At 34.8% G+C, this 23,663-nt stretch overlaps 2 protein-coding genes across 2 annotated transcripts in view; both read left to right on the top strand.

Annotated features, from left to right (window-relative positions):
* The window catches only part of LOC134719215 (uncharacterized), a 347,702-nt gene that overhangs the window by 165,549 nt on the left and 158,490 nt on the right, over positions 1-23,663 (top strand). The window lies entirely within an intron of this gene.
* LOC134719266 (uncharacterized) overlaps positions 1-23,663 on the top strand; it is an 86,242-nt gene that overhangs the window by 24,895 nt on the left and 37,684 nt on the right. The window contains exons 2-6 of the mRNA XM_063582269.1: positions 12,080-12,103; positions 13,826-13,918; positions 18,735-18,836; positions 19,629-19,730; positions 20,499-20,600. Of these exons, the coding sequence (XP_063438339.1) occupies positions 12,080-12,103; positions 13,826-13,918; positions 18,735-18,836; positions 19,629-19,730; positions 20,499-20,600 (423 nt within the window). The remainder of the gene's footprint in view (positions 1-12,079; positions 12,104-13,825; positions 13,919-18,734; positions 18,837-19,628; positions 19,731-20,498; positions 20,601-23,663) is intronic.

Consider the following 23,663-nt stretch of genomic DNA (forward strand, 5'->3'; position numbering starts at 1 on the left):
TATGTAAAAAAGGGGTGTCTCACCTGTCACGTCATATGTATGAAACTATAATTACTGATTATTGCATAAAAAGACGACGGACATATCATGCGCTCATGGCGCAGCTGTTCATTAATCAAGTATTGCTTCGCATATATCTACATACGCTGACGTCATCATGGCGAATGCAAAATGGAGTTCTTTATCGGTTCATATACGGGATACCGGGTTGTTTTTGCGGTGTGTAAATTTTCGCGGATAGAATAAAATCTCAGAATTTAATACCGCAAGTGAACATGCAAAGGTATGCTTAAATATATGAATCCGCCAAAATAATAACTTCCAAAATATTTCGCATGTATTCTTTATTCAATGAAAATCGTGAATTGTTACACATGCGAACATAGTCAGCTGTACGGTATATTAATATAACCAATGAAATTTCTAGAGCATATTTGTTTTAATAAAATTGAGAATGGAAATGGGGAATATGTCAAAGAGACAACCACCCAACCAAAGAGTGTACAACATTTCTTTGTCAAAATTTTCATACATCTTGAGAAATATATATCAGTAAAAATCATGCATAGCATAGTCATGATAATATAACGCATATATAATAGCGTTCGCAGGTACCTAGATACATGGGCCGTCTTATTGGCCATATTGCACGCGAATGCATTACAAGAATTGTATGTAAGCTCCTTTTTAACATAAAATTACGGACGTACTTGAACAGGCATATTCCTTTTGAAAACTATCACCAGTTGTGTTTATACCTCGTAGTTTATAATTTACATAGACAATATATACTGTCATCTTGTGACTACATAATTCAACTAGAGGCTCTCAAGAGCATGTGTCGCTCACCTGCATTTACTGATGCTTAGATAATCATGTAAAATAAGGTTAAAATCATAATTAGTATTAAATATTAGATATAATAATGATAACAAAAAAATGCAAAATTTCCGTAAAATTACAAACTGAAGGGCAGCAATCTAACAAGGGGTTGTCGGATTCGTTTGAAAATGCTAGGGCAGATAAATCTCAATCTAATAAACTTTTTTGCCACCTGTCAGATTTGCTCTTAAAGCTTGAGTTCCATTGATATAAGCCAAAAACTGCATTTTATCCCTATATTCTATGTTTAGCCATGTCGGCCATGTTGGTTGGCAGGCGTGGCCATCGATCGGACACATGTTTTGAACTAGATACCCTAGTGATGATTGTGGCCAAGTTTGGTTAAATTTGGGCCATTAGATTCAGAGAAGAAGATTTTTGTTAAAGTTAAAGACGGATGACGGACGCCAAGTACATAAACTAGAGGCTCTAAAGAGCCTGTGTCGCTCACCTTGGTCTATGTGAATATTAAACAAAGGAAGCAGATTGAAAATTGACTACAAAGGTCAATAACTCCTACAGGGGTCAATTGACCATTTCGTTCATGTTGACTTATTTGTAGATCTTACTTTGCTGAACATTATTGCTGTTTACAGTTTACCTATATCTATAATAATATTCAATATAATAACCAAAAACAGCAAAATTTCCTTAAAATTACCAATTCAGGGGCCACAACCCCAAAACAGGTTGTCCAATTCATCTGAAAATTTCAGGGCAGATAGATCTTGACCTGATTAACAATTTAACTTCATGTCAGATTTTCTCTAAATTATTTGGTTTTTGAGTTATAAGCCAATAACTGCATTTTACCCCTATGTTCTATTTTTAGCCGTAACGGCCATCTTGGTTTGATGGCCAGGTCACCGGACATATTTTTTAAACAAGAAACCCCAAAGATGATTGTGGCCAAGTTTGGATCAATTTGGCACAGCAGTTTCAGAGAAGAAGATTTTAGTAAAAGATATATAAAATTTACGAAAAATGGTTAAAAATTGACTTTAAGGGGCAATAACTCCTAAAGAGGTCAACTGACCATTTTGGTCATGTTGACTTATTTGTAAATCTGACCTTGCTGAACATTATTGCTGTTTACAGTTTACCTATATCTATAATAATATTCAATATAATTACCAAAAACAGCAAAATTTCCTTCAAATTACCAATTCAGGGGCCGCAACCCCAAAACAGGTTGTCCAATTCATCTGAAAATTTCAGGGCAGATAGATCTTCACCTGATTAACAATTTTACCCAATGTCAGATTTGCTCTAAATGCTTTGGTTTTTGAGTTATAAGCCAATAACTGCATTTTACCCCTATGTTCTATTTTTAGCCGTGGCGGCCATCTTGGTTTGATGGCCAGGTCACCGGACATATTTTTTAAACAAGAAACCCCAAAGATGATTGTGGCCAAGTTTGGATCAATTTGGCACAGCAGTTTCAGAGAAGAAGATTTTAGTAAAAGATATATAAAATTTACGAAAAATGGTTAAAAATTGACTTTAAAGGGCAATAACTCCTAAAGAGGTCAACTGACCATTTTGGTCATGTTGACTTATTTGTAAATCTGACCCTGCTGAACATTATTGCTGTTTACAGTTTACCTATATCTATAATAATATTCAATATAATAACCAAAAACAGCAAAATTTCCTTAAAATTACCAATTCAGGGGCCGCAACCCAAAAACAGGTTGTCCAATTCATCTGAAAATTTCAGGGCAGATTGATCTTCACCTGATTAACAATTTTACCCAATGTCAGATTTGCTCTAAATGCTTTGGTTTTTGAGTTATAAGCCAAAAACTGCATTTTACCCCTATGTTCTATTTATAGCCATGGCGGTCATCTTGGTTAGTTGGAGGGGTCACCGGACACAATTTTTAAACTAAATACCCCAATGATGATTGTGGCCAAGTTTCAAATAATTTGGCCCAGCAGTTTCAGAGGAGAAGATTTTTCTAAAAGATTACTAAGATTTTCGAAAAATGGTTAAAAATTTACTATAAAGGGCAATAACTCCTAAAGTGGTCAACTGATCATTTTGGTCATGTTGACTTATTTGTAGATCTTACTTTGCTGAACATTATTGCATTTTACAGTTTATCTCTATCTAAAATAATATTCAAGATAATAACCAAAAACAACAAAATTTCCTTAAAATTACCAATTCAGGGGCAGCAACCTAACAACGGAATGTCAGATTCATCTGAAAATTTCAGGGCAGATAGATCTTAACCTGATTAACAATATTACCTTCTGTCAGATTTGCCCTAAATGCTTTGGTTTTTGAGTTATAAGCCAAAAACTGCATTTTACCCGTATGTTCTATTTATAGCCATGGTGGCCATCTTGGTTAGTTGGCGGGGTCACCGGACACAATTTTTAAACTAGATACCCCAATGATTGTGGCCAAGTTTGGTTAAATTTGGCCTAGTAGTTTCAGAGGAGAAGATTTTTGTAAAAGTTAACGCCGGACGCAGGACGACGACGACGGACGACGCCGGACGCCAAGTGATGAGAAAAGCTCACTTGGCCCTTTGGGCCAGGTGAGCTAAAAAAATGTAATGAGAAAAGCTTACTTGACCTTTCAAGTCAAGTGAGCTAAAAATGTACCTATTTATTAGCATATGATAGTCATATTACACGGAGTCTAATGAACAGCTTGATATCATTGAATAGAATTAAGGAGTAGTTAATAACATCAATAGAATAATTTGTAGTAAAAGTTTAGAAATCAGAAGATAGTACTGTAACAAAATCGACGTTCCTCAATTAAAGTTTTTATGATTTTGCTAATTTTCAGGTAGGCTTCAACAAGTGGATATATAAAACACCTTTTAGGAATTTATAAGTCAGCTGCGATTGTCGATTCCCTGAAATGGAACTTGTTTCCCTTAAAATTGTGTGATGACGTTGTTTTAATCGTGCCAATATATATATATAAAAGAAGATGTGGTATGATTGCAAATGAAACAACTCTCCACAAGAGACCAACATGACACAGAAATTTACAACTATAGGTCATCGTACGATCTTCAACAATGAGCAAAGCCCATACCGCATACTCAGCTTTAAAAGGCCCCAAAATAATAATATAAAACAATTCAAACGAGCAAACTAACGGCCTTATCTGTAAAAAAATAAATAAATGAAAAACAAATAGTTAACACATAAACAAACGACAACCACTGCATTCCAGGCTACTGACAGGTACATACATACATAATGTGGCGGGATTAAACATGTTAGCTATATCCCAACCATCCCCTAACCTGGGACAGTGGTACAAATGTATAACAGTACAACATAAGAACTAACTATACAAATCAGTTGAAAATGGCTTAACTCGTCAAATGGATAAAAATACAATTGTACGTGACCGGGTACTTGTACATCCAAACAAGAAATTGACACTAGGAACATATTTTTTTTGCATGTTTTTGAGTGTGAATTTTATACATCTTTTAATGTACGAATGCAGTTTGCAATTATGTTTTTCAGTATTTCCAGCATTTCCATAGTTATATATAATGTCATAATCTCTGTTAAACGTGTCGGACTAACGGGGTGTCGGACTAGTGGGGTGTCGGACTATTGGGGTGTCGGACCAATGGGGTGTCGGACTAACAGGGTGTCGGAATATCGGGGCGACCCCGTTTCGACCTGGTCCGATTTGTCTTTCAATCTAATCCGAGTTTCTTTACTTAGTTATTGTCTTTATTTGTTTTTGTTGTTGTTATATGTCACAAACTGTAAAGTTTATATGGCAATAAAACTTTGAATTGAATTGAATTGAATTTAAAAGTGGTCCGAGTTTTCTTGGTCCGACTTGTCCCAATCCCGATCTCCAGTGTCTCGTTTTGACAAAACTTCCGCGTTGCTGCTATCGACAAACTGCAAACAATTCTTTTTCACCAAGAAGACGTCATTTCGAAGGCTTTTAAGGGTAAGTTTTAAATATTTCTGTTATATTTGACTCATGTGAAGAAATGACATACTCATTTTAGCTCATTTTAAAAATATTTTTTACATTTTTGAAACGGGTCAGCAACAGAACAGGTCGATGGAAATATTTCCGGGTTTCCATATCTCTTCTTCTTCGCATTAAGACGAAATGTTCTGAACAAGTACAGAAGAAATGTTTAATTAATCATTTAACTAAGTGATTTTATTTTCTTCAAGGTAAAATTGTTTATGGAAACAAATTTGTAAGTTAAAAAGTGCATTTGAAAAGTGTAAGAGTTTTTAGACACCAGGTGGCGCTGATGTTTGTCACATTTTTTTTTGTTTAAGTTTTCTTTTTTAAAAAGCTTGCCTGAACCTTCATTTATAATGCGTATAGAATCAAAATTGTGCATACAATATATAATCTTTGTATTTGAAAATTAAAAAAAAGTTAATTTATATAACTGATTATTAACATCAAGTTAGGTTCCTCATCCACAGGTATGAGACAATATTAATTAAAGTTGTTACATTATTATATACCACCAAGAGTATACATGTAACTGAAACAAGTTATTTCAGAAAATAACAGGCATACTGTTATTTGGGTAATTCTTATAGAGTTACAAATGTATCTCCTCCTGTCGTGAATTGTGTTGAAATAACCCTTTATTTTACAAAGAAACAATGTATGTATGTAATAACGCCTTTCAGTCATCACAGTGGGTCTCATTGGGGTCTTACTAAGTTAGCGTGATGCAGGATTGGCCGATTTTTGGTAAACGTGACACGAGAAAGTAAAATTATTTTGCGTGAAAACGGGAAACAAAAGTCGAGCGGGACACATGAAATTATTAAAAAAAATAGCAGGGAATCCTGGAATCCTAATTGTATGAAGCATGATATCAAAATTTGTTGTCAAAAGTAGTGATGACTTGTTCATGTTGTTTGTATGTGTGACATCCCTTTAGTCCGACAACCATTATTCCGACAGCCCATTACTCTGACAGCCCACTATTCCGACAGCCCATTATTCCGACAGCTCTTTATTCCGACAATGCATCTGTCTTAAGTGTATGGGTAAATTTTCTCTAAAAAGACCAACTCCGTTCTCTATAATATGTGTGGTTGTCCGTTTTGATTCCGATTATTCTTCTCAGGTGGGATATTTGTCTCAGTATATTGGGGTTGGTACTTGTGCTTATTGCAACGGTTCAGTCCTTACCCTCGTCCCTCTTTCGTTTTACAGGTCTTGGTATTTTATCTGTCTTTATATTTCGGAGTTTGTATGACCACTTTTATTCTGTGCTGTTCTAGGTCGCTGTTTTTTTTTGTTTTTTTTTTCTTGATCTATCTCATTTTCACTAGATCTTCAGTTTCTCCCTTTCCCGTATCAGGGGAGTGAGGTTTCATCACTATTTATTACATAAAAAATAAATCGGAGTTGGATAACACTACCCGCCCTCTTTGGTCGCAACACCTTCTACCCCTTGTATCACTCATCTGAGTTTTATTTCAATTAATTTTGTCACGGAAATTAGCAACTAATGTAGCGTCAGTCAAAATGAGAAAAACAAAGATACAAGTACAAACCCAGGTCCTTAAAAATAAGATGACAAATAGGACGAAATATGTGCTCCAAAAAGATGAGCAATTCCAGATTCTACCAAGTCACCAACCATGCCAACCCGTGCGATTTTATGAATATTATGTTAGGGAATGTGAATCTACGAAATACAGAGACAGTACACAGCACTTCCAATAACGATCGATCAGACAAAGTCTGAGAGATGACACTTAATATATGTGTAGGGGTACCGATTTTATATCCCGAGCTTATTTTTAAATCTAGAAAAACATGCCTCTTTTATAATGGTTGGGGGAGAGGCAGGACTGATGAATTACAACAAAACTATTTACGAAAAACAAATATGACAGACATGAACCAACGACAACTACTAAACTACCAGCTACTGACTTGGGACAGGCACATTACAAATGTGGCGAGCAGGGTTAGAAATTAGTTTAAAGGGCTTAATTTATCAGATCGATACAAAGCACACAAACTTTTTGTGATTTAGCTGATATTGACAGCTAGCTAAAAGCCTATAACAACTAATAAAAAATCATATACATGTATCGAAGACAATATATATGTGACATTCTTGTCCCGCGTGTGTCTTTGTCAAATGATTTCCTTTCTCCTGGACTCTCTCTTGGTTTGTCTACCATTCATTGGTTAAGGCAGGGTTGCCCACCTAATCCTTACAGTGGCGGGTTGGATTTGACTATTTTGACAATATCCAATACACAGAATAAACTCTGTCATGTCTGTATTGTATAAAGCAAATCATATGATGACCTCGCCGAATTTGTTGAAAATAGTTCGATGAGAATCTGTACAAATAATTCCCTGTATAACGTACAGTCAGGGGTACAACTTGTACAAGTACTTTTAATTTACTTGAAGAAGTAAAAAAAATATACTTATATAAGTAAATTTGTAGGATACTTATACAAGTGAATTTTATTTACTTGTATACATGGTATAGGTAAAAAAAATTACTTAGTTATGTTCCTTAGACATTCAGATTCATCGTAAACAGACGTCTTAAAAGCCCAATATTTCAGAAGGTAGAAGACCTGGATCGTTCATACTTCGTACTTTGGATATAGATGCCTAATATGTGATGAAGTTTCTGTCTGTCATATGTCCATTGTCCTTGACTTCATTTTCATGGTTCAGTGACTACTTGAAAAAAAAATTAAGATTATTAGTATTCTTAATTTCTCTCTTATTATGCATAGTTGGATAACTATATTTTGTATGTGCGTACCTTGCAGGGTCCTAGTGCCCGTCAGACATTTTTCTATTCATGGATCAGTGAACATGCAAGGTTAAATTTGTATGGGTTGAGTCCATATGCATGTTTTTAACTTCTCTGTAACCTATATACTTCATGGTTTTATGAGAATAAACTATCTATCATATCTCAAATACTGTAATTAATAGGTCTACTATATTTATGCCCTTGTTGGTCTGTGCATCCGTCTGTCCCTACATATATCCGTGCGTCCCAAAGTTGGTATCCGTTCTCTAACTTTAGTTTGCCTCAACCAAATGTTATGAAACTTATACACAATGCTTATTTCCACAAAGGACAGATCAAGTTTGAATTTTGGTGCTTCACTTAAACCGTTCTAGAGTTATGCCCCTTTACAAATGGTAAAGGTGCTGAATTTTTCGTTTCCGTTCTCTGACTTAAGTTAGCCTCAACCAAATTTTGATAGTTACCTTTACCGTTCTTTAGTTATGTCCCTTTATAACTTTATATGATATGCAAACGGGGGCAACTTCTGTGTCCCATGGAAACATTCCCAATTTATTTGTATATGGAATCATTATAAGATGTACATGTCCAACTGGCAGCTGTCACCCGACCTTGACCTCATTTTCATGGTTCAGTCAGTCAAGGATATAACTCTATAGAGTTATTACAGAAAAATAACATACATTTGTTATTGTGGACTAAAAAATCAAAGAACTGTGATAACATATGTATGTTACATGTTTCAAAGGAACAATACATCATTAGTTTTGTTAAAATGTATACAAGTTCTATTGATATTAATACTATTGTCTTTATGTACTGGTATACTCAACTATAGAAAGATATAACAGTTCATAGTTTTCCAATCATGCATAGTCAGATAGTACACCTATGTTATAACAGAAAAAGTACATGTATGTCTGTAATATTACTTTGCTGAACTAGTAATCATTATTGTTTAGCCTTTAGGGGCCAGATCAAGTGTGCGTCTGGGTGCGGAATTTTCTCGCTGTGTTGATGACCCATTGTTTGCCTTTGGCTGTCTCTGCTCTCTGGTTGGGTTGTTGTCTCTTTGACACATTCCTTGTTTCCATTCTCTATTCTGTTTAATCTGTTTACATGTTTTAAATTTTAAAACTTTTTTTCAGATTCTGATTGACTGGTGGCAGAAGGGGTATGAATATAAAGTGGCATTAAGGCCTTGCAGACAGACTTAACAATAACATGCTGAAGTTGCAATAACAGTTTGACGAAGACCCACATGTAATCCCATATTGACGGTTGTAGAACTCGTACCGACAGATTTCACTTTGGGTATTTAATTGTATTGTAATAAGTAAGGGACTTTACTTTAACACGTTTCTTTAAAATCACATAATCTTCAGTTTGCATGCTCAGATTGAAAAAAGTATTGCTTACGAGCTTCACTGTTCGACTTTCTTTCTCGCCTTGTAAAAGTAGTTACACAGGTTTTTTCCATTGTTATGCATTGTACCTGTGCAATAATTTCACGATGTGAAACCGTAAAATGTCGTATGAAGTGATTACTGTCAAGTATGAAAATCTTGTAATCTCTTTAAAACATATATAATGTCAATGAATGTCATTCCAAAAACATTTCTGCCTCGAAAAACACAAAAACTGGCACAGAAACACTTCTATATGTACTGGAGTCTGGATGTGTAAACTTTTTATCAGGATCTGAACATCATAATATTAAGTATGCTAAAAATAAGTGTTATTAAAGCCGTTGAAAGCTCAGACGGTAAATAGCTTAACATATTTTGTATAGTTTCATCACTCGATGCATAAAATTGAGAATGGAAATTGGGAATGTGTCAAACAGACAACAGCAGAGTCCGTCATAGGTATTTTTATTGTTCGGCTGCTGTCCTGTGCAATATCTCCGATTAGTAAGCTATAAAGTGACCAAAAATTATTTGTGTAAAATAACATAAAAAAAATCGGCCTTATTTTATATACAAAAATAGAAATTTTTATATCCAATGCATAAAAGAAATATAGTAGGTTTAGGTGTAAAGGTGCAATTTTCACAAAACATATCAAATTTCCCACGTTGTCGAACATAAACATGGATAACATCATTAATGATTTTATTAAGATTGACAAATGTTCGAGTACGAGTCCGTTAAAAATTTAAAAAATCTAATATCTCCATTTGAAAAAAAATCTTAGCAAAGACGAAAACCATATGAAACAACAGTTGTTTTCCACCAGTCAGAGCTCAGACATAAATAAGTCTGATTCTGCTTTTGACTCATAGAGGTCTAAATTTGTAAGTTTTAGGATTTGTCTCCCTTTAATGCAAGACAAAATACGACTTTTATAAGTCAAATATTGTTAAGCAAGAAATGATTGACCAGAATCAAAAAGTTGCAAATATGGACTCCTACAAGTCAATAAGTTACCAAAATTGGTTAACTTCAAGACCCACGCATATTTATAAAAAGGTCATGCATCTAAATCAAATAATGACAACATTGAAATCCAATGCTTTGTCTTCTAAAGAAAAATATGAATGAGAGTCTAAAAAATCGGGGATCATTTTAATTAACCTTACAATGCAACCACCTGGATCCACACTTAATGAGGTAAAACATCTGTGTTTGGTAAGGATATTCAATTAGATAATTAAATATAGATAGCTCAAGTCCTTGTGAACCCTCAGACAGGTTTTTGATGTCATAGGTGGTGTACTTTGGCCACCAAGTCAAGTTGAGTTTTTTCATCAACATAAATAGACCTAAACAAGTCTGTCATTTTGTGACTTAGATAAGTCTAAAATTGAAAACACATTTTTAAAATAAATACATGTTTTGACTTCTTTAAGTCAAAAACAGAAATCGACTTGTTTATGTCTGAGCTCTGACTGTCCACTACCGTCAGAGCAAAGGGAACAGTTTGAAAGTGGCAAATACTGAAATATGTCAAAAATCAATACTTTTTTGTAAACACTGTCATATATGTGTATGTAAATACTTTATAATGGAAACCCGAACTTCTGAGGGATGTTTATATACAAAAATAAGGAGATGGGGTATGATTGCAAAATGGGACAACTATCCACTTAACATGCTTAAGCACAAATAAAGTGGATATAAGTTATGATAGGCAACTGTAACGATTTCAACAATGAGAAAACCCCATACTGTATAGTCCGCTATAAATGGTCACGATTGATGATTATACGCTATTGTCTCTTAAAGACAAATATATAAACACATTTTGTCCTCGATTTAAATTACTTTTTAAACATAAAAGTAGGTGCAATATATATTTTTAAACTCAAAAAGTTTAGTGACCCCATCAGATACTTGACAAACTCTTAGTCTTCGTCTTTTGTATGAACTCAAAATTCATGGATCACACATTTCTCTTTAACTATGTATACAAAAGTTTCTGCACGCATGAATATTAGCATCGGCTGTAATCGACGGCTAACTTTACACTTGTATGTTTGTCTGATGTGTAATTGTGTTTTTCACTGTTGTTTCGTTGCTGTCTGGTGGACAAATACATGAATTCTGCATGTCATCATCAAACACGTGAATAGCTATATATCTGGTAAATCAAACACTTTTTCTTCGCATAGAAAGAACTCTTCATTAATCTGAGCATGGAACGAATACTTTATATCACGAACTATAAATATGGATACAAAAAATGAAAAACTAAGCCAAATTGTTAATCCCGCATTGCACGACAAAATGTGTTGTATTAAACATAGTACGTCCATAATGCATTGTTGCTCATTTAGTGGATTGGTAAAAAAAACAGGTAACAATAAATTGCGTCACACGTAAATAAACAATTACACGTGCGAGAACATAAGTATGCTAATTCATGCATTTCCATATAAGGTAGTGTTCCTGACCTGAGTAATGATAACATCAACATTTCTTTTTGACTTTTTTTTAAAGTCATGTGTGTTATGAAGGTAGATGTCACAGTTGTTATGTGGTAATTCATTTTTGCTGTGTGTGATAATGTTTATTTTTTTACATGATCCTGTTTGTGTTTCTGATTTGCAAATATCATTTTCATTATTAATTAAAAATGTAGTTTCAATAAATTTTAGGGAGGAAGCTTGATGGTTCGTGGCATTCCCTCTTAATTAGAAAATAATCTATTATAAATATTCAATCAGAATCCAAATTCAGAGCTGTTTTAAGCTTAAATGTTGTGTCCATACTTGTTCAACTGGTCAGGGTTCGACCTATGCAGGAAAAATCCGGTTTGCTGTCACTTGACAGCCTCTTGTTCTTATTGTTGAAGGCCGTACCATTGCCTATAATTGCTTACATCCACTTCATTTGAACTTAAGTGGATAGTTGTCTCATTGGTAATCATATCTCCTTATTTTAATAAATATACAATGATTTCAATTTCTTTTACAGGATATAATGGCAAGTTGGGATGAGGTAAGTTTTTCTTCTTAAAAAGTCATTGTCATGTGACCTATGTCATGTGATCTATGTTGTCTACAAACTGTACATAAAAATACAGGCGTGCAGTATTCTCAGAGTCAGTCAGTGTCATGTGACCTACCGTATAGCGGGTTATTTTCGCGGGGTGTAAATTTTCGCTTATATTCGCGGATAGAAGTAAATCGCCAAAATAAATTCCGCCAAATTAAAGGTGAACATGCAAAGGTATAAATAAAAGTTTTCATCCGCCAAAATAATAACCAGCTAAAATATTTCGTATACCTTGTTCAATGAAAATTGCGAAATTTTACACCCGCGAAAATAACCCGCTATACGGTATTTCATGTGACTTATGTTGTCTATAAAATGTACATAAAGATACGATACAGGCGTGCAGTATTATTCTCAGAGTCAGTCAGTGTCATGTGACCTATGTCATGTGACTTATAATGTCTATAAAATGTACATAAAGATACAGGTGTGTAATATTCTCAGAGTCAGTCAGTGTCATGTGACCTATGTCATGTGACTTATGTTGTCTATAAAATGTACATAAAGATACCATACAGGCGTGCAGTATTATTCTCAGAGTCAGTCAGTGTCATGTGACTTATGTTGTCTATACAATGTACATAAAGATACAGGTGTGTAATATTCTCAGAGTCAGTCAGTGTCATGTGACCTATGTCATGTGACTTATGTTGTCTATAAAATGTACATAAAGATAAGATACAGGCGTGCAGTATTCTCAGAGTCAGTCAGTGTCATGTGACCTATGTCATGTGACTTATGTTGTCTATAAAATGTACATAAAGATACGATACAGGCGTGCAGTATTATCAGAGTCAGTCAGTGTCATGTGACCTATGTTATGTGACTTATGTTGTCTATAAAATGTACATAAAGATACCATACAGGCGTGCAGTATTCTCAGAGTCAGTCAGTGTCATGTGACCTATGTCATGTGACTTAAGTTGTCTATAAAATGTACATAAAGATACAGGTGTGTAATATTCTCAGAGTCAGTCAGTGTCATGTGACCTATGTCATGTGACTTATGTTGTCTATAAAATGTACATAAAGATACAGGCGTGCAGTATTCTCAGGGGGAGAACAGGAGAAATCAAAATGACTACAGTGAACAGAATTTCAATATACAAAATTCCAGTAGACAAAAAAAAAGAAACGTAAGATGTTGTAGGACATTAACAACTCTTTAAGTCGAAGAGAATCTGACAACGCCATAGAAAAAAATGAAAAACAATCAAAATTCAACAGTCTACATTAGTCATTTCAGGGCCTTTTATAGCTGACTTATGCCATATGGGCTTTGATCATTGTTGAAGGCTGTACGGTGACTTATAGTTGTTATTTTCTGTGTCATTTGGTCTATTTTGTAGAATTGTCCCTTTGGCAATCATACCACATCTTCTTTTTATATTCAAAACATTACATAGAAAACTAAAGACAGAGCAACACAAACCTCAACAAAAACTTAGGCTGATCTCAAAACTGATGCATAATACAATTGTCTACAGACTTTTCTAAAAAAAAACTCTGAAATTATACACAACAATTTCACTCCTTCTTGGTAATCACTGTATTTGGTATAAACTGTTGAAACTGTAAAAATGTAGCTTGTTAAATTCAATTATTACATTCATGATACATTTGTATGTTCTAGAGGAAAATGTAAAAGATTTGTTTTGCTTACAGAAACTTCTTACAGCTGCAGAGAATGGGAATATAAAAGAGGTAGAATTATGTGTAAAGAACGGAGCTAACTTGGAATGTAGAACTGATGATTTTGTAAGTGAAGAAAAATGTTTAACACATTAACAGATATTTATTATATAGTACACATAATGTGGATCATTTTAACATTTTCCTTGTTAGTGTTCAATGATTCACTGTACATGTGACCTAGCAATGACACTCTTATTCCCAACACCAACATTTGATAAAATAATGTCCCTCTTATACCATGTATACTACACACCAGCATGTGACATACCAATGTCCCTCTTATACCATGTATACCCCACACCAGCATGTGACATAGCAATATCCCTCTGATACCGTGTATACCCTACACCAGTATGTGACATAGCAATGTCCCTCTGATACCGTGTATACCCTACACCAGTATGTGACATAACAATGTCCCTCTTATACCATGTATACCCCACACCAGCATGTGACATAACAATGTCCATCTTATACCATATATACTCCACACCAGCATGTGGCATAACAATGTCCCTCTTATACCATGTATACCCCACACCAGCATGTGACATAACAATGTCCCTCTTATACCATGTATACTCCACACCAGCATGTGACATAACAATGTCCCTCTTATACCATGTATACTCCACACCAGCATGTGACAACAATGTCCCTCTTATACCATGTATACTCCACACCAGCATGTGACATAACAATGTCCCTCTTATACCATGTATACTCCACACCAGCATGTGACATAACAATGTCCCTCTAATACCATGTATACTCCACACCAGCATGTGACATAACAATGTCCCTCTTATACCGTGTATACCCAATACCAGCATGTGACATAACAATGTCCCTCTTATACCATGTATACCCCACACCAGCATGTGACATAACAATGTCCCTCTTATACCATGTATACTCCACACCAGCATGTGACATAACAATGTCCCTCTTATACCATGTATACTCCACACCAGCATGTGACATAACAATGTCCCTCTTATACCATGTATACTCCACACCAGCATGTGACATAACAATGTCCCTTTTATACCCCACACCAGCATGTGACATTGTGACATAACAATGTCCCTCTTATACCCAACACCAGCATGTGACATTGTGACATAACAATGTCCCTCTTATACCCAACACCAACCTCTGACATAACAATATCCCTCTTGTACCCAACACCCACCTCTGACATAACAATGTCCCTCTTATACCCAAAACCAACATCTGACATAACAACTTTACTATCATACCTAACACCAACCTCTGACATAACCATGACACGTTTATGCCCAACACCAATATGTGACATAGCAATGACACTCTAATACCCAACACCAACATGTGACATAAAATAACTTTAACAGTACCAATTTTTTCTGCACCAGATAAGGATTTCGACAATAAATGTCTCTTCAGTGATGCTCGAGGACAAAATATTTGCAAATCCAAAGCTTATTAAAACGATGAACAATGACACTCTTTACCTCAACACCAACATGTGACATATCAATGACACTCTTATACTCAACACCACTATGTGACACAGCAATGACACTCTTTACCTAAACACCAACATGTGACATATCAATGACACTCTTATGCTCAACACCAACATGTGACATAGCAATGACACTCTTATACTCAACACCAACATGTGACACATCAATGACACTCTTTACCTAAACACCAACATGTGACATAGCAATGACACTCTCATAGTCAACACCACCATGTGACATAGCAATGACACTCTTTACCTCAACACCAACATGTGCCATAGCAATGACACTCTACCTCAACACCAACATGTGACATAGCAATGACACTCTTTACCTCAACACCAACATGTGACATAGCAATGGCACTCTTATAGTCAACACCAACATGTGACATAAAATAACTTTAACAGTAGCAATTGCTTCTGCACCAGATGCAGATTTCGACAATAAATGTCTCTTCAGTGATGCTCGAGGACAAAATATTTGAAAATCCAAAGCTTATTAAAACGATGAAGAGCTATGATCCAAAAAGGTACAAGACACATATCAATGACACTCTTTACCTCAACACCAACATGTGATATATCAATGACACTCTTTACCTCAACAGTAACATGTGACATAGCAATGACACTCTTATAAATGTATAGTCAACACCAACATGTGACATAGCAATGACACTCTTATTGTCAACACCAACATGTGACATAGCAATGACACTCTTATAGTCAACACCAACATGTGACATAGCAATGACACTCTTATAGTCAACACCAACATGTGACGTAGCAATGACACTCTTATGCTCAACACCAACATGTGACATAGCAATGACACTCTTATACTCAACACCAACATGTGACACATCAATGACACTCTTTACCTAAACACCAACATGTGAAATAGCAATGACACTCTCATAGTCAACACCAACATGTGACATAGCAATGCCACTCTCCTAATCAACACCAACATGTGACATATCAATGACACTGTTATGCTCAACATCAACATGTGACATAGCAATGACACTCTTATTGTCAACACCAACATGTGACATAGCAATGACACTCTTTACCTCAACACCAACATGTGCCATAGCAATGACACTCTACCTCAACACCAACATGTGACATAGCAATGACACTCTTTACCTCAACACCAACATGTGACATAGCAATGGCACTCTTATAGTCAACACCAACATGTGACATAACATAACTTTAACAGTAGCAATTGTTTCTGCACCAGATGCAGATTTCGACAATAAATGTCTCTTCAGTGATGCTCGAGGACAAAATATTTGAAAATCCAAAGCTTATTAAAACGATGAAGAGCTATGATCCAAAAAGGTACAAGACACATATCAATGACACTCTTTACCTCAACACCAACATGTGATATATCAATGACACTCTTTACCTCAACAGTAACATGTGACATAGCAATGACACTCTTATAAATGTATAGTCAACACCAACATGTGACATAGCAATGACACTCTTATTGTCAACACCAACATGTGACATAGCAATGACACTCTAATAGTCAACACCAACATGTGAGGTAGCAATGACACTCTTATACTCAACACCAACATGTGACATAACAATGACACTCTTATAGTCAACACCAACATGTCACTTAGCAATGTCACTCTTATTGTCAACACCAACATGTGACATAGCAATGACACTCTTATAGTCAACACCAACATGTCACTTAGCAATGTCACTCTTATAGTCAACACCAACATGTGACATAGCAATGATACTCTTTACCTCAACACCAACATGTGACATAGCAATGAAACTCTTTACCTCAACACCAACATGTGACATGGCAATGCCACTCTTATAGTCAACACCAACATGTGACATAGCAATGACACTCTTATACTCAACACCAGCATGTGACGTATCAGCGACACTATTATACTCAACACCAACATGTGACGTAGCAATGACACTCTTATAGTCAACACCAACATGTGACGTAGCATTGACATTTTTACACTCATCACAAACAAGTTACAGATCACACTTATAGGCAATGCAAACTTGAAAAAAAATAAACATGGCTTATTGCAGTTCTTTACTTATACTCACAACAAACACACACCATTGCTATATTACCCTTATACTCACCACAAACATACACCATTGCTATATTACCCTTATACTCACCACAAACATACACCATTGCTATATTACCCTTTTACTCACCACAAACTTACACCATTGCTATATTACCCTTATACACACAACAAACATACACCATTGCTATATTACCCTTATACTCACCACAAACATACACCATTGCTATATTACCCTTATACTCACCACAAACATACACCATTGCTATATTACCCTTATACACACAACAAACATACACCATTGCTATATTACCCTTTTACTCACCACAAACTTACACCATTGCTATATTACCCTTATACACAACAACACATACACCGTTGCTATATTACCCTTAAACTCACCACAAACATACACCATTGCTATATTACCCTTATACACAAGAACTCATATGATATGAAGCAGCTGGTAGACACCCAACATTTTACACGGTAATACCACTAAATAATTTCTAAGCTTTGATCTTTATTTTGAATAGACACAAAATACTGTTAATCAGACAGGGTTAATGGACAACACATAATTGTTAGAATTATATAAAGTGGGGTCTCATTTTATTCGTAACACAGAACTGAATCAGAAAGTTAAGGTTTTATTTTGTTTCCTGATGAAAAATTATTTTGTAAACATCTGATTTTAATGAGAAGTTGATGAGAACAAGTTGTGTTAACATCTTTAGTCAGATAATGTTAATTCTACAAATTCAATGTAAAACATCTTTTAAAAATAACAAATACTTGACAGAATTATATAAAGTGGGGTCTTAATTTTCTTGTCTCTTCATACTGAATCAGAAAATATAACTCATTTTAATGTTTCTTGAAATTTTTTTTTTTTTTTTTTAACTTTTATCATTCTACATAATCATTGTTAATCAGACAGATTTAATGGACAACAAATATTTGTTAGAATTATATAAAGTGGGGTCTCATTTTAATTGTTTTGTCCAGCTGAGTCCATTGATATAAATATTATTAATGTTTCTAGAAAAAAGTTATTTTTTTAACCTGACAGTTCTGATGGAAGTTCTGACATCTCACAATAAAACATGTTGTTTATTTGTTGTTTATGTAGAATATAAATACAAGTGTGACTGGTCATTTTATTCAGTTTTGTCCACTGATTGATGTGATATATATTTTGTTTCTATTTATAACACAACATTGTCCAGTTTATGACACAAGTTTTGATGTCTGTTATATGTTGATATTACAGGATGGATGGACACCATTAATGTTGGCGGCTCAGGGAGGACACCTGGAGGTGGTAACTTACCTGGTCACTCACGGCAGTCAGTTAGACGCTACATCCACCTACGTAATGATAGATATAATGACCTTACTCTGACCAAACATCACTTTATACAGAATCTACACAAAATCATGTTGTTAATCAGACAGATTTAATGGACAACAAATATTTGTTAAAATTATATAAAGTGGGGTCTCATTTTATTCGTAACACAGAACTGAATCAGATAGTAAAGGTTTTATTTTGTTTCCTGACGAAACATTATTTTGTTAACATCTGATTTTAATGAGAAGTTGATGAGAACAAGTTGTGTTAACATCTTTAGTCAGATAATGTTAATTCTACAGATCTAATGTAAAACATCTTTTATAAATAACAAATACTTGACAGAATTATATAAAGTGGGGTCTCATTTTTCTTGTCTTTTCGTACTGAATCAGAAAATATAACTCGTTTTAATGTTTCTTGAAAAAAAGTTTTTTTTTTTAACTTTGATCATTCTACGTAATCATTGTTGATCAGACAGGTTTAATGGACAACAAATATTTGTTAGAATTATATAAAGTGGGGTCTCACTTTAATTGTCTTGTCCAGCTGAGTCCATTGATATAAATATTGTTTGTGTTTCTAGAAAAAAGTTTTTTTTTAACCTGACAGTTCTGATGGAAGTTCTGACATCTCACAATAAAACATGTTGTTTATTTGTTGTTTATGTAGAAGACAAATAAAAGTGTGACTGGTCATTTTATTCAGTTTTGACCACTGATTCATGTGATATATATTTTGTTTATATTTATTACACAACATTGTCCAGTTTATGACACAAGTTTTGATGTCTGTTATATGTTGATATTACAGTATGGATGGACACCATTAATGTTGGCGGCTATGAGAGGACACCTGGAGGTGATGACTTACCTGGTCACTCACGGCAGTCAGTTAGACGCTACAGACACCAGGGTAATGATAGATATAATCACCTTACTCTGACCAAACATCACTTTATACAGAATCTACACAAAATCATGTTGTTAATCAGACAGATTTAATGGACAACAAATATTTGTTAAAATTATATAAAGTGGGGTCGCATTTTATTCGTAACACAGAACTGAATCAGATAGTAAAGGTTTTATTTTGTTTCCTGACGAAACATTATTTTGTTAACATCTGATTTTAATGAGAAGTTGATGAGAACAAGTTGTGTTAACATTTTTAGTCAGATAATGTTAATTCTACAAATTTAACGTAAAACAACTTTTAAAAATAACAAATACTTGACAGAATTATATAAAGTGGGGTCTTATTTTTCTCGTCTCTTCATACTGAATCAGAAAATATTACTCGTTTTAATGTTTCTTGAAAAAAAGTTTTTTTTTAACTTTGATCATTCTACTGAATCAACATAAAATCATGTTGTTGATCATACATGTTAAATGGACAACAAATACTTGTTTGACTTATATAAAGTGAGGGTTGCTATTATTTGACTTGTTACACTTATATAATTAAGAGTTTATTATTTTTTTACCTGTTTTGTTTCACTGAATTAGAAAATATGCATTGAATTTATATATCTTAATCTACCATTTAATAGTTTATACACTAATATAATTGGATATTTTCTTACCCGATATTATATTTCTTACATTTGTTAAATTGTTTGACTCCTCTCATGATCTTGTTATCACACACCATTAACATGTTTATATTTTTATATTGTTATAGGATGGAGAAACAGCTTTACATCATGCTGCTGAGAGGGGACGGATTGATGTAACAAAATGTTTAATAGATCAAGGATGCAGTCCTTGGGTGAAATCAAAACAGGTAACATTCAGTTTTATTCTTATTAGATAGATAGTTATTTTATTCTCTAAAAACTTAATACAAGTCAACAGAGAAAGTACAATTACAATATAAATACAAATACAATAGTTGAGGGTAAACAGCTGCAGATAAAATATAATAAAGTACAACTTTTAAGTTTATGATGAAATACCTGTATAATAAGCAGGTTAAACTAAATATGAAGAAATCAGTCTGTGTGTAACTTTTACATGGAGGGACAAACCTTCTTATTAATACACTTAATGAGTGAACACAGTTTTCTTAAGGAGGCTCACGGGTATAAGATTTTCAGAAAAAAATTAAACAATAATTTTTCATTACAAATTTCATTTATTACCTTCAGTAGTTATTACTTTATCATTATGGTACAAGCATGACAAGAATCTTTCCAAAAAATCAATTCTTGTTGGCCTCGGGTGACTTTTAAAATGTAGATATCATTGAAAAAGCTCCAAATTATCTCCCTTTGGTGCAAAAATGCCATTTTTTGGCATTAAAATAGAAATATCTTAAATTTACTCATTGGTGACCTATATTTTTTATTGTTGTTTTCGAAAAAGCTGTACATAAACTAAATAACTGTAAAATTTAAGCGATTTCTGTAATTTAGTTCTTTTTTTATTTCGATATTACAACTATTTCCCCTATTAGGTCAACACACCTAACACCAATCCCACACTACTGACACAACAACCATCTCATGATACTCTACCAACACATCCTACATCACTCATATACTACTAATACAACTACCATCTCATCATACTCCATCAACACACCTAACACCAATCCTACATAACTGACACCACTACCATCTCATCCTACTCCACCAACACAACACACCAATCCTACACTACTGACAAAACAACCATCTCATGATACTCTACCAACACACCCTACATCAATCATATACTACTGACACAACTATCATCTCATCATACTCCACCAACACACCTAACATAAATCCTACATTACTGACACAACTACCATCTCATCATACTCATGACACTCTTCCAACTCACCTAACACTAATCCCACATTACTGACACAACTACCATCTCATCATACTCTGCCAACACACCTTACACTAATCCTACACTACTGACACTTTACTACCATCTCATCACACTCCACCAACACACCTAACACCAATCCTACACTACTGACACAACTACCATTTCATCATACATCACCAACACACCTAACACCAATCCTACATTACTGACACTACACCATCTCATCATACTCTACCAACACATCTAACACCAATCCTACATTACTGACACAACTACCATCTCATCATACTCTGCCAACACACCTTACACTAATCTTACACTACTGACACAACTACCATCTCATCATACTCTACCAACACATCTAACACCAATCCTACATTACTGACACTACAACCATCTCATCATACTCTACCAACACACCCTACACAAGTCCTACACTACTGACACAACTACCATCTCATCATACTCCGCCAACACACCTAACACCAATCCTACACTACTGACACAACTACCATCTCATTAAACATCAGCAACACACTTAATACCAATCCTACATTACTGACACAACTACCATCTCATCATACTCCACCAACACACCTAACACCAATTATACACTATTGACACAACAACCATCTCATGCTCTACCAACACATCCTACACCAATCCTACATTACTGACACAACTACCATCTCATCATACTCTAGCAACACACGTAACACCAATCTTACACTACTGACACAACTACCATCTCATCATACATCACCCATACACTTAACACCAATCCTATATTACTGACACTACAACCATCTCATCATACTCCACCAAAACACCTAACACCAATCCTACACTACTGATACAACAACCATCTCATCATACTCCACCAACACACCTAACACCAATCCTACATTACTGACACAACTACCATCTCATTATACTCCACCAACACACCTAACACCAATCCTACACTACTGACACAACTACCATCTCATCATACTCCACCAACACACCTAACAACAATCCTACACTACTGACACAACAACCATCTCATGATACTCCACCAACACACCCTACATCAATCATCTACTACTAACACAACTACCATCTCATCATACTCCACCGAAAAAACTAACACGAATCCTACATTACTGACACAACTACCATCTCATCATACTCTACCAACTCAACTTACACCAATCCTACATTACTGACACAACTAGCATCTCATCATACTCTACCAACTCAACTTACACCAATCCTACATTACTGACACAACTACCATCTCATCATACTCCGCCAAGACACCTAACACCAATCCTACACTACTGACACAACTACCATCTCATCATACATCACCAACACACCTAACACTAATCCTTCATTACTGACACTACAACCATCTCATCATACTCTACCAACACATCTAACACCAATCCTACATAACTGACACAACTACCATCTCATCATACTCTGCCAACACACCTTACACTAATCCTACACTACTGACACAACTACCATCTCATCATACATCACCAACACACCTAACACCAATCCTACATTAATGACACTACAACCATCTCATCATACTTTACCAACACATCTTACACCAATTCTACACTACTGACACAACTACCATCTCATCATACATCACCAACACACCTAACACCATTCCTACATTACTGACACTACAACCATCTCATCATACTTTACCAACACATCTTACACCAATTCTACACTACTGACACAACTACCATCTCATCATACTCCACCAACACACCTAACACCAATTATACACTATTGACACAACAACCATCTCATGCTCTACCAACACATCCTACACCAATCCTACATTACTGACACAACTACCATCTCATCATACTCTAGCAACACACGTAACACCAATCCTACACTACTGACACAACTACCATCTCATCATACATCACCCATACACTTAACACCAATCCTATATTACTGACACTACAACCATCTCATCATACTCAACCAAAACACCTAACACCAATCCTACATT

Source organism: Mytilus trossulus, chromosome 5 (assembly GCF_036588685.1).
Source record: "Mytilus trossulus isolate FHL-02 chromosome 5, PNRI_Mtr1.1.1.hap1, whole genome shotgun sequence".
NCBI lineage: Eukaryota > Metazoa > Mollusca > Bivalvia > Mytilida > Mytilidae > Mytilus > Mytilus trossulus.